This window comes from Ips typographus, linkage group LG7 (assembly GCF_016097725.1).
Source record: "Ips typographus isolate SLU linkage group LG7, UJ_Ityp_2.0, whole genome shotgun sequence".
Lineage (NCBI taxonomy): Eukaryota > Metazoa > Arthropoda > Insecta > Coleoptera > Curculionidae > Ips > Ips typographus.
This window is the reverse complement of record NC_138428.1, coordinates 1,096,073-1,108,813: the sequence shown is the minus strand read 5'-3', so window position 1 is coordinate 1,108,813 and position 12,741 is coordinate 1,096,073. Positions and strand designations below refer to the sequence as shown.

Sequence of the window (12,741 nt, the reverse complement as noted above, 5' to 3'; positions counted from 1 at the left end):
GCAGACGTTAACCTAACTAACCTAACTTTAGCATTTTGTTGTGAACTTTGGGTTTAGAGAAATATGATTAAATTCCGCAATTTTAAGCTACTAGCCGGGCAATGTACTCGATTTCTGTCATCCACCGCTGCGCCCCAGCCCTTAGAAGCCCCCCTAACCCCAGAACCAGGTGAATAACTTCACTATTGATATGAAGATTTCAAAACCCAATCAACCAACTTTCAGCTTCCTTACCGGAGTCACTGAAAGAGGAAGTCCTAAAACACCCCGACTATTTCAACGTACACAACCTGTTCACAGTAAAAGACCTGTTCGATGCTCGAGTGCATTACGGACACCGTGAAGGCTCTTTGGACCCAAAAATGCTTCCCTATATCTATGGTTCAAGGTTAGGTCATATCATTTTTGATCTGGACAAAACGGCCGAGTACTTGAGGTACGCCCTGAACGTGGCCGCTCACATTGCCTATCGGGATGGAGTGATTGTGTTTTTCTTGCGTTCGCCCCAAAATTCCCATTTAGCCGAACGTTACGCTAAAGAGTGTGGAGAGTTTGCTCATACCCGTTTTTGGCGGGGTGGAATTTTTACCAACTCAGAGAAACAGTTTAGGGCCGTTACCAGACTACCGGATTTATGTATATTTTTCAATACTTTGAACACCATTTTGACTCAGCATACTGGTATTAGAGACTCAGCGAAAATGGGAATTGCTACAATTGGTGTGGTTGATTCAAATTGTAACCCTAATTTGCTGACCTACCCTATTCCTGGAAATGATGACAGCCCAGTAGCCATTGAGTTGTATTGTAAGTTGTTTAAGGAAGCTATTTTAAGGGGTAAAGCTAAGAGAAAAGAACATTTAGGATTGCAATAGTATTGTGTGTGTAAATAATAAATTTGTTTTAAGTTAAGGTACATCCTCTTTGTATTTTACTAAATTGGAGGTGGTCTAGATCAGGTCATGTGATTGCACCTCAGAAGTGCAACGTAATGTCACGTGATTAAATTGTTATGAAAGAATACTATTGTAGGTTAAATGACAGCTGACGCTTGTGATGTAATAATTGTTTTTCTGTCCTCCCCTCCAAGGGCCAAAATCCTAAGTCTTTGTTTACAAACAACGCATTTTAATTGTGTTATTATCAAAATTGGGGACAAAATTAATAAACCTTGATGAAACAGTACAAAATGGCAACTGTCCCGAACCCATGCATTATTAAACAGCCCCTAAAATACATACAAGTGCCCCTAGACAAGTTCTCAGAAGAAGTGATCCCTCATCATCAAAAAGTCCTGGAACAGCACAAAGTTTACATTCACAAGGTAGGTATATGGTTTGAGAGTGAGTCACCACTGTAGTCTTTCTTGTTTAGTTAATTATGGCCAATGACACCAAGCAGCTACAAAAAGAAATCAAAGACAAAAAAAGGGCAATCAAGCAGCTTAGAGACTTGCTCTATGAGTTAGACACTTTAAGGACCCAAGTGGAAGATGAAGATCTTGATGGTTTTGACATTAAAACCATGCCATTGCGTAGCAACATTCTCAAACTGACAAGGGGTTATCAAGACCTGGAAGTGACTGTTGATAAAGTGATAGCCAAAAATGAGCCTCCACCAGAGACTTACTCACCTGATGAGCGTTACAACCCTTTTGAAGGGGCTCAACCTATACAAATCCAAGCTGATTTGGATGAGTTGAGATTGGAGCAGGAACAAGCCAGGTACTTACATTTAAAACAAAGTTGTTCTTTGCTTTAGTTGTCTTGTAGATTGAATCAAATTCAAGAAATACAACAAAAGACTGATGACTTAATGGAAATCCACCAGGATTTGCATAGGTTTGTCAAAGACCAAGGGGAGCAGGTTGATGAAGTGGAAACTAACATAAACACAGTCCAAGACAATGTTAAGGGAGGATTCCGTAATTTAGTCCAAGCAAGCAAGTATGTTTTACCACTTCTACCTCCTAAAGTAAGTTAAAACAATAATTTGTTTGGAAGGTTGAAAGTGGTTGCCTACCCAGCCACAGGAGCTTTTGTAGGCACTCTTTTAGGCGGCCCTATTGGCTTTTTGGCCGGCTTTAAAGTAGGGGGCATAGCCGCTTTAGGGTGCGCCGTTGCTGGTTACGCGGGCGGCAAACTGTTGAAACGCCAAAAGGACTTGGAACTAAATGAGGCTGAGCATGTGATCAATAATGAAAACAATGAAAATCACTCTGCTGTAAATGAAATTGAGAAAAAAGACATTTGACCCAAGTCTAGGTGTTATTTGTGTTAAATTAGTGTAAATAGGTTAGTGCAGCTGTTGTTTTTTTTTCTTTTTTAGTAGCCTTTGTCAGTGCTTTTTGGGGTAATTTTAATGAAAAATGTGGAATAAATTAAATTGCACAATGACTTAAGTCTACTTATCAGTTTGAATGTACTGACTGACTGAACCATAATAAGAACAACCTACAAACCTACTGGATTTTTTTGCATATTACTCATATTATATAAGATGTGTGAGGACAGAGACAGAGTGATGAAGTGAGACAGAGTAAAAACAGTTTAAACTGTTTAAAGGATAAAGAATAAAACAGTTAAATCCCCCACCGGGAAACAAATCCCGCTACGTGTGTTCCATAACAATCTTTCCGTCAATCACAAAACGACCGCAAGAAAGCACGTAAGCGCTTAAACTGCGCTTAAACAATCTAGCGAAAGCTACAGCTGTCAAAACCACCAAACGTCAGCCAGGCAAGTGACAGTGACATGTTAAGTCAGTGAAAAAAAAAGGAAGCAAAAAGCTTGTTTGGGGGGTTGAAGACGAAAACGAATTCTCATAACAGTGGCCAAAAAGGTGATAAAAATCGTTCCGATTAATCTGCACCATCTCGATCAAGGGTGACAAATACGATGTGAACGTCTGAGACAATTAACGAGACAGGTTTGGGTCGTTGAATGTATTGATTGAGGTCCAGGTTATGTTTCCAACTTTCATAAGTATACTAGGTGTGTTGTATGTGTTTGTTTATTATTAATTAATTGTTTCGTTTTGTTCGCGGTCTTGCTTTCGCTCTGTTGTATTGTCTGTCCGAATTAAATCGACAAACTATCGCTTTAGGTGCAAGGAAATCCTACAACAAGTCTGTACTAGTTTTGTTAGTTTTTTACTCAAATTTTAAATAATGTGAGGTATTTTTTGAAAGAGCCCTAAAACGTTCTTGGTTTTAGATATTCAGTCGTGGTGGGAGGTTCCCAACATTGCACACTTTTGTTCTCTGTTTCGGACAGCTTTTAACCTGCTAGACTTTGATATAGAAGTGAGTCCATAAACCTTCATCCTGTGACCCCTAAACTTATTTGATTTCTTTTAAGGACTTGGAAGAGGCCCTACTCACTGATGGCACTGAAGAGACATCCTGGTTGCAGGAACTTATTGTACGGTTGCTGAGTGGCTGTCTGCCCAACAATGAAATCTCCACATTCAACTACCAGATGTTCCTGAGAAGGCTTTTCAGGCAAAAGTGTCAGGAACATGATCGTTATAATCCTTTTAACACTGACTGTGATTTTACATTACTCCCATTGAAGACTAAGGTGGATATTTTGCATGCTCTTTGTGATTTTCGGCTTGGTAAGTAGTTATTAATTGACCATGTATGTTATTGTTATGTGTATGATTCAAACTATGATTAATCAACAGTTTTGAATGTGTGAACTAAATTTCTAGGTGATGTCAATGTTTGTAAACAATGTATGGAATAGCACACTTTGAAATAAAGTTTTAACTTTTTATTGTTTTTAATAATTATAACACTATTTAGGGTAGTATTTGATGGGTGTAACTGTAAAAATAACCTTGATTGTGGTCTACAATATATAAATTGTGTTCATTATTCAAAATTACATCTTTATTGCTGTGAGGTTTCCATTTTCTATTTTTTTCTACTTTTCTTCTAAAATCATACTTTACTCTACACTTTTCTGTCTGAGTAAAACGGTTTAAAATTTAATTGCAGCAATGGCCTCAAGAAGGCTATATCAAACATTTTATGGCTGGGAACTAGAATGATTAAGATTCATATTACAAAACAGTTAAATAAATAACAAAATATTGAATAGGCAAATATTCACACAGAATATCCAGCAGAGGCCTGGATGCCAGTTTTACTGATATAATTTAAAAACATTTGAATTTTATGTCTAGATGGTTGTTTACAGGAGCTGTGGACAAGAAAAACTCTGCTCAGCTTATTTAAAAAATACTTTAGACACTAATAGCTCAGTCAGTTTACTGTTCAATAAATTCATAGATCAGAAGTTTCACTGTCTTAAGGGTATTGCTATAAAATTATCAGGTGAAAACCCAGTAAAAAGAGCGGAAAAAGTAAATCCGGTGTTAATCCGGAGTGATCCAACTTATATTGTATTCTGTAAACTTTGCTATAACCTAACATTTGTTTTTTTTTAATCTACTGAAATTGCAGACGCCGAAGACGTGTTAGATCAACTCAAAAATCTAGAGGCGGACAGCCTGCGTGTAGAACCTCTAGGTTTCGACCAAAACGAGTCAGCCTACTGGTACTTTTACGGTACGCGTTTGTATCGTGAAGATTTTGAAAAGAAGAACAACAAAAAGAAAGAAGTCTGGCAAGTGATTTGCTTCACTGAAGAAGACTGGTTTCAGTTGACCAAAAAGTTCAAAAACTCCAGTATCAAAAGTGAGCGCGCGCTCTATCACACGCTGAGCAAAAACTTTTTGCCTGAACTACCTAGACTGTTTAAAGAAAAAGAGCGGCAGGCTAGAAGGCGGTTGCTTGAGAACCAGCCCAGAAGGACTTCGGATCGCATTAGGAAAGCTGTATGTGTTGTGGTTTTTGTGTGAGTGTCTTGTAAGTAAGCCGATTTTAGGACATTGGAAATAGAGCGGAAGGAAATCAGCTTTCTGGGGAGGGTTTCATTGAGACGCCACAGACTAATAACAAAGAAGAACCAGAAGCAAAGTATGCAGCGTTTTTGATGTATTTGTGGGGTGAAATTGTTAAGATCCTGTTTTACTTTAAGGAAAAACTGTGACAAACGCGCTAAGCAGAAGAATATCAACGGAGGTAGTGAATCAGACCAGGAGTCGCGGCATGAAATGGCAGCCAAGAAGAAAACCAAGTCCAAACAGAAAAAACCTTCACCTAGCAGTGATTCAAGTGACAATGGTACATATCACATCACTTTTTTTTTAAAAAACTATCAAACTGGAATGTTTGCAGAAAGCAACAGTAAAAGAAGAAAAACTAGAGCACAGGAGGAAACTCCACCTGTAATTCCTCTAAAACCGGTAGGGAGACAGACCAACAACTCTCTCTCAGCTTTAGATGGCCAGATTGTTATTCAAGGAGCTGCTCAGCCGCCTTCGAATAAAAAGAAACTGAAAACCTCTCAAGTGTTCGTATTTTTCAGTTAACTTTGACCAAGTGGAAGCATTTTGTTTTTTTGCAGCTTCCAGCAGACCGATGAAGATTTACAGGTGGGCATGCACAAAATCCTAGATTTTGTCAAGAACCACGACGATGCTTGGCCTTTTTTAGACCCAGTCGAGGAGGAATATGCCCCTAATTACTACTCGATCATTCGACGGTAAATCTCTTAAAATCATCTCTTGGTTCATTAAATAACGAGACTCTCTTTTAGACCAATGGATTTGACTAAGATGGAAGAAAAACTCGACCACGGCCATTACAAGAACTTTGATAAGTTCAAAGCCGATTTTCAGCTAATTGTAAATAATTGCCGCCTGTATAACGGAGTGGAGAACGGTAGTTTTAAATTTTGTTCTTAACTAGACTTGACGTTTTATCGTTTACAGAATACACTGAAATGGTCGACAACCTGGTCAAAGTGTTTGAAAAGGCCACCGAAAAATACTTAGACCAGATTTCGTCAAGTGACGAGGAAATCGCGGTCGAAAACCACGAAGAAGAGGTGAAAAGGAAGAAGAAGTCTTCTGAATCGCCACCAAGGTCTACAAAACCATCTGCAACGGCTGCCAGCAGAAAACGGGAAAGGTAAACAATCATTTAAGTTCATCTTGGGTTAACCCAACTTGGTAATGATTTTTAAGAAAACTTGTATGTGGGGTTTAGATCAGTTTCAGAGGAACCTGAAGAGACACTTGAGACAAAGTCCAAGAAGACCAAGAAAACGCAAGAACCAAGCAAAAAAGAAGTGAAACCACTAGAGAAGGATGAAAAGAAAAGCCAGAAAAAAGTGGAGAAAGAATCTTCAAAACCTTTGAAAGAAAATAAACCATTAAAAGAAAGGTCTAAGGCAAGAGATTCTCCCCAACCAGTTAAAGAGGCTTCCAAGCCAGAAAAGTCAAAGAAAGAACGTAGTGCCTCTCCAGAAGCACACAAAAAATCCTCAAAGTCCAAATCAAAGAAAGACAACAAGCCAAAAAGCAAAAGCAAGAAAACAAAGAAAAAAGCACACAAAAGGAAAAGAGACAACTCAAGTACCAGACGGAGCGTTAGCAGTAGTCGTAGTCCTAGTCCCAGTCCTCCTCGAAGTGTGCCAAGCAGCCCTCCTCCTTCAAGTCCTGAAGCCTCTCTGCCAAAAAGTGCCACCCTACCGCGTTGCAAAGAGGATTCGAAACAACCCAGCCCGTTCCCGTGGGAACTAGCAGAGGAACCACCTCCAAGCAGTCCGGAGACTCACAAAAAACTGGACGAGGTGGCGCCCTACTCCCCGTTGGCGTTTGGAATCAAAGACAAGCACAACAAACTGAGGGAAACCATCGAGAAACTGAAAGCGAAAAGCGAGATCGGCCGCATGTACCCTGACTTGGAAATCGAAGACCAGCTCAAAGAAAACAAAGACAGAAATAAGAAAGTGGAACCCAAAGGAGGGCACCATAAAGGAAAAAAGAACCACGCAGACGCTGTGATTGTGATCGACTCAGAGAGTCAAGTGGGAGAGCGGAAACCGATTAAAAATAAAAAAGAAAGCCCTCCCGCGCCTGTTAAACCCGCGTCCAACTTTGAAGCGTTAAGTTTGGCAACAGAACAGACGCTCAAGGATATCAACAAGTGGCTGGATGACACCCCAAAGTTTGCGGATTTTGGTTCAGCCAGTAACTCACCTTCTTACATGGGCATGGACGACTTTGATCTTTTGGGAACTCCTAAACCAGGTTAGTGGTGATTTTTGTCAAATCTAAATCAGTTTCAGTTTCCATAATTTTTTTTGTGAAGAAATTAACTTGTAACAGTCCCTGCAAATAGTTTAATGCAGGCTGAGATTTCTTGATGTAATACCATCTAAGTGTTTATTATTTTTCTATCTTTAGAACCAAAGAAAGCAGTCTTTGACGTATTAAACATCAAACCGAAAGATCCCACTGTCGTGAAAGAAGTAAAGAAAAAATCGTTCAAGGACCCGTCCAAGTTCTTCGGTAAGCGCCGTGAAGTGCAAAGAACAATCGATCGCTTACAACCAGGTAAAGGTAAAGGAAATCTGATCACCAACGTTCAAAATGCCACCAAAACCGAAGAAATATTTCCGCTGGGTCCGCTATCCAAAATAAAAGACACCAAAAATTCGCTGATAGTAAAAACCGACACGAACGCCCCAAAACTCAGTCTCGGTTCAGTGCTAGACAGTTTCGGCAAGCATAAGTTTGCTGAAGACGATCGAAAGTCACCTCATCAGGAAGAATCTGTAGAAAAACCTGCACCTCCTGTCACTGTTGAGGTACCGGAACCTGGAAAGATTACTCCTCCAGCCGCTGAACCAAAAGATTTGAAGGAAACTGAAGTCGCGGAAAAAGAGGTCAAAGAAGCGGAATCCAATTCAGCAGCTGGTGGTCCCACTCCTAATTTAAGCGCATGGTTTAAAGCGTTTGGTGCACCTAAAGCTCCACCTCCTCTAAAGAAGCCTGCCGATAAAACTGACTCAAAGGATGAAGATGTGGCCGTAGAGGTGGCACCTTCGGAAAGTCCTCAGCCAGTTGCCAGGCAACGGAAAATCAGTACAGGCAGCAGCGTTTCAGAACGATCATCTTTCAGCCAGGACTTAGATTCTCCAAGAGTGGGAATGGAAGAAAGAGGAGCGTATCCAGCCCCATATCCATCACCTTTACACAGTGGAGCTTCTCCGGTTACCAACTCGCCTAGGCCGGATATATCGCCTCGGTCACCATATCCACCATTTAATGGTGGGCAAATGCGAGCAGGCTTTTATCAAGACACTGTGTCTTCGAGCAAATCCAGCCCCGATAAATCGTGCAGCCCAAGGGAGAATGTGCAAAACAGCCCTTACTACCAACCGGCTCACGTATACGCTCCAAATACCACCGCCCAGGGTGCTTTGTACACAGGAACCAGTCCTTACTATACCCACGCTCCTAACTACAGCAGTACCAACCCTACGCCGCCCTACAACATGGACGGAGGCAGCAACGCCTATTACGACACTAGCAAAGTTATGGACCCGTATCAAGCAAAACCATCACAAAATTACACAGCTAACTCCCCTGCCAGTAGTCAAAATTCACCGGCTACTCAACCTCAAATGTCTCCCCACTCTCCAATGGTGCTTCTTCCTCAAACGTCACCGAGTGTGCATTCACCGTCGATCCACTCACCATCGATACACTCGCCTTCAATGCACTCCAGCCCCGGTCAATCGCTACACTCTCCAGGAATGGGTGTGGTTTCACCCAGTATGGGAGTAGTATCGCCACAAGTTAACTCGCCCGGAATGCAACCATCTCCGGCAGCTGTTAATTCACCCGGTATGGTAAACTCACCTTTAAACAATGCAGAGCCGGAGTCTGTTGTTGACGTTCCTCCCACTGTTACTCCCGCCTTTCCTATGAAAAAACGAGCATTTATCGAGACTGACATGACACAGTTTACCGCTCTGCAAGAAGACATGGCCAATCGCAGGATACAAATGTCTGCAGAACAGGAAGCGGCACAGTTGCAGCAACAACACCAACAGCAACAACAAAAGTTACAAGAGCAGCACGAGTTGCATTTGCAACAACAACATCAACAGCAGCAGCATCAACAACAGCAGTATTTGCAGCACCAACAGAACCAAGCCATGGCCGCTTTTGTCAAGACTACTATGGCCTCTAATGAAGCCTTACGTATACCATCGCCTAGACAACAGATTGCCACACAAAGTAAGTTATTTTTTTTAAAGGGAAAGTAAGTTTTCTTCACAAAACTTGTATTAACCCCCAAAATGTGAATAAAAGGGGGCTCAACTAGTTTCGGGTACAGAAATAGCCATCTTCAGGGGCGCCGGCTGTCTTTTTACATGAAAAAAATGTAAAATTAATTAATTAACTAAAAGAAAACATTTTAGGTCAGGACGACCTTTAAAAGTTAAGGCGATTATGAGTTAACCTTTTTATTTTTGGTTAATTAATAAATTTTACATTGTTAGCCATTATGGCTGCAATCTTAAGGTTTTCTTTTTCTCCAGATTAATTTTGTTACCCCCTCTGTGTTTTGCTGTCTTTCTCATGGCAAAATGTACCCGAAACTAGTTGAGCCCCCCTTTTTTTGTGTTACTTTCTCTTTAAATTTGCTTTCAACCACTTTGAGAATGAGAAAATGGACTTTTTTGTTTGAGTTGAGATGAATGAAATTGGTGATTTCTTATAGAAGTGCCAAGTAAGAGCGTTCCTTATCCTACTTCAACTTCGGCAACTGCACAGTTTGGCGGTAGTTACGGGTCTAGAGAACCTACGTACCCGTTCAATGTTCCAGTGTCCAGACCACTGTCTACAGACCATCAGCAAAAGTTTGACATGTCTAAGTTTACTAATATGGGTGCGATCACACTCAAGTTCTATTATTAACATGGTCTAATTCTTTTAATATTGAATTTACAGGTTATAGCGGCCCTGAAGTAAACTTCTCTAAAGCGTTGCAGCAGCAATATGCACGCTCCGAACTCAACTACGTCAGAACGACAGTTCAGTCTGCAATTTCTCAAGCCTCGCAACTTTTAAGTATGTAAGACAGTTTTGTTGTAGTTTCGGTTTTAAAGGTGGTCTTGCAGGCTCTCAATCACTCAGCATGAACCAACCGGTGGCGTCTAGCGTCAATTCGTTGCCAGGTTACCAAAAAACGTCAACCAATCAGCAGCAAGCCCACGTAAACGCCTCTCCTTATCAGACCGGACGTGCCACTGTTGATTCAGTTGCCGAACGACTGGCAGCGCATGTGCAACAAGAAGCTGCCGTTGGGTGAGTTGCTATTATTCAAAGTTGTGGCAAACTTTACATAATTAAGCTGTTTCAGTTACAAACAAGACGCACGGAACAACTACAATTCTAGTTCGCTAGAACTGGAACAAGCGATGGGATTGAGCCGAAACTTGTCGGTGATGGCCGGTTTGCAATCCGCATCTAATCCCTACTACTCGGACAAGAGTCACGTGTTCAATAAGCAGTTGTTCGGACAAAATGCTGGGGCAAACATGGGTTACGGGCAACAGCAGCAAATGCAATCGCAACAAGCCCAATCGATGTACGGTCGACAGATGGCTCCCGCCGAACTGCAGACGCACGACTTAAAAACTGCCACCACGCAGGACCGGAAATCGAGAAAAAAGAAAAGTAGTTCTACAAAAGGTGAGTTAATTACTCAATAATACTCAAAGTGTTTTTAAAAGTCGTGACACTATTTAACCTAAAATTGATGATTTGGTCCGCCAAATAGAACATTGCATTTTTACGTCGTCATAATGAGATAATTTTCAGGTCCGGAAGCGTCTTCTGCAATGACAGCGCCAGGGGTCGTGGCTTCCAACCAAACCGCCTCCCCTCAACAACACGCCTTCCAATCATACGTGGGCATAAAGTCAGGAACCACACCCACACCTGCAGGAACCACGACTGGTCCACTCGATTCCGCAATTGCGTCTTTAAAAAATCCTCCTTCGGTTCCGGGCAGCGCTTTCAACTTTGGCTTGACTGATTCGTATCCAAATTTACTGGACGATTTCCGCAATCCGTCAAACTACTTTATGGGCGGAGCCGCGGCTAAACCACCCCACGGTCAGACTGGCCAAAGCTATCCCGCCTTTCTAAATCCCGCGCACCAAAGCAGGGGCGGCACGTATCCGCCTCTGGGCGGGTTTATGGACACCGGCTCTCACCAGTTTTACCAGCATTACTTATCCCAAGCGGGCGTGTTGAATCAGGGACTGTTAGGGGCGGCAGCCGCTGCTGCTGGTGGTTACGCACCCCCAGCCTATCATTTGGCCATGAGGCAGCCGTACGACGCAATGTCGAGGCCATCGTGGCTATAGTACAATTCGGGTTAAGTTGTTCTTATTGGCTTCTCGCTTTTATTTTTGTTTTTTAACTAACGTTTTATTTTTGTGACACTAGTTGACATATCGTGGCGGTTTTTCCCCATATTTAGTTGTGTAGGAAATATAAATTTGTTTTTTGTTTATGTTAAGGGATAGAGTGCATTCAGGTTTTGTTGGACGGTCAGTGAACCGGCATTAAAAATTCTGGCTGTTTGTAGCGCTAGCTTTAACACGTTTAACTAGCCCGTTAAACCATTTTTTACTTTATTCTATTTTTATGTAGTTGGGACTATGCTAGCGCTTTAAAGAAGGTTATATGTAAGAAAAAATCAAAAATGTTATGTTTTTAGAAGAAAAATTGATTTTTTATATTTGTTGTACCAAAGAGAGCAGTTTTTTATAATTTTCTTTTATGTGTACATAGGCATGCGCCTTCATAGCGCGCATATATTTTTAGTTTTCAGCTTTTTTTCTGTATTACCATTATCAATTAAACAAAATACTACATAGATGTTTATTTTATAAGCAGCCAAAAATCCATGAAAATTTTTTGATTTTTAAATAATCTATACTCAAGAAGATATTTTTTGCAGTCAGCTCAGCAGCAGTACAACGTGTCCAGACTAAACTTTTCCCATTGGAAATGACTTAATTGACAAAAGTATTTAGATTTGGCTACTAAAATGGACCAATTTATTAAAATAGTCATGTGGGCTTTTGTAGATTATCAGTGTTCAAAATTCACGTGATATATTGAGCATTAATTCCAGTTATTTGAGTAATATTTAATTTTTCACATTGACAACTTACAACAGCAATATTATTATTTTATTCTGGACACTTTGTGCATTTATTATTATAACTAACCGTTCTATTGTTATCAAAATGTTTACACATCCTAAAATTAAATTATTTAAATGTTCCCCTACTCGCTTCATGTATAATACTTTTATGTATTTAATTTTATATAGACATTTTTTACATAAAACAAAAAATACGACGGTGTTTAGACGCTACTATTTAAATGAAAAAATTATATTAGTAAATAATTTAGTTGCAATCGGGTAAATAATAGATATTCCACTAATATACCCTGTATATTTTTAGATTCTTTATATATTATCAGTGGAAGTTAGGTAGCTGTTTCTTATACCCGAACCGTATTAGAAAGATGTTAACACTTATGAGGCAAGTCCACCAATCCTGTTGATTCCATCCAAATGAAAATCAACAGGTTTTGGTAGGTCTTTGAAACAAACCATAAAAGTCAAGTTTTTTTATAGAGTTGTTAAACCAAATCACTGCAGTGTTCGGCTACATAAAGAGTTTAGGCTTTACAAAACAAAATGAACAAAATTTTGCATATTATGTACATAACTAATGAATAAATTTTATTATTATATATTGAAACTTGGGTTGTATATACTTG

The 12,741-nt window shown here is 40.3% G+C and overlaps 3 protein-coding genes across 4 annotated transcripts; all 3 read left to right on the top strand.

Annotated features, from left to right (window-relative positions):
• mRpS2 (mitochondrial ribosomal protein S2) lies at window positions 1-912 on the top strand. The gene is made up of 2 exons (XM_081983256.1): window positions 1-169; window positions 226-912. The coding sequence occupies exons 1-2, from the start codon at window positions 64-66 to the stop codon at window positions 873-875; spliced, it is 756 nt and encodes a 251-aa protein (XP_081839382.1). The 5' UTR covers window positions 1-63; the 3' UTR covers window positions 876-912.
• A 122-nt stretch (window positions 913-1,034) lies between these two features.
• Syx17 (syntaxin 17) lies at window positions 1,035-2,396 on the top strand. Its single transcript, XM_081983249.1, has 4 exons — window positions 1,035-1,324; window positions 1,375-1,724; window positions 1,773-1,946; window positions 2,004-2,396. Exons 1-4 carry the CDS (start codon window positions 1,175-1,177, stop codon window positions 2,251-2,253), a joined length of 924 nt encoding a protein of 307 aa, XP_081839375.1. The 5' UTR covers window positions 1,035-1,174; the 3' UTR covers window positions 2,254-2,396.
• A 272-nt stretch (window positions 2,397-2,668) lies between these two features.
• dikar (CECR2 histone acetyl-lysine reader dikar) lies at window positions 2,669-12,722 on the top strand. Of its 2 annotated transcripts, none has more exons than XM_081983147.1 (17): window positions 2,669-2,993; window positions 3,216-3,304; window positions 3,360-3,618; window positions 4,472-4,845; window positions 4,896-4,987; window positions 5,049-5,194; window positions 5,249-5,423; window positions 5,478-5,615; window positions 5,670-5,794; window positions 5,845-6,043; window positions 6,122-7,167; window positions 7,324-9,165; window positions 9,653-9,820; window positions 9,883-10,002; window positions 10,053-10,239; window positions 10,295-10,626; window positions 10,756-12,722. In XM_081983147.1, the coding sequence occupies exons 1-17, from the start codon at window positions 2,966-2,968 to the stop codon at window positions 11,304-11,306; spliced, it is 5,871 nt and encodes a 1,956-aa protein (XP_081839273.1). In that variant the 5' UTR covers window positions 2,669-2,965; the 3' UTR covers window positions 11,307-12,722. The 2 variants fall into 2 exon arrangements, with proteins under 2 accessions (XP_081839273.1, XP_081839274.1); XM_081983148.1 differs by having other exon boundaries at window positions 2,670-2,928.
• Window positions 12,723-12,741: the final 19 nt, after the last annotated feature.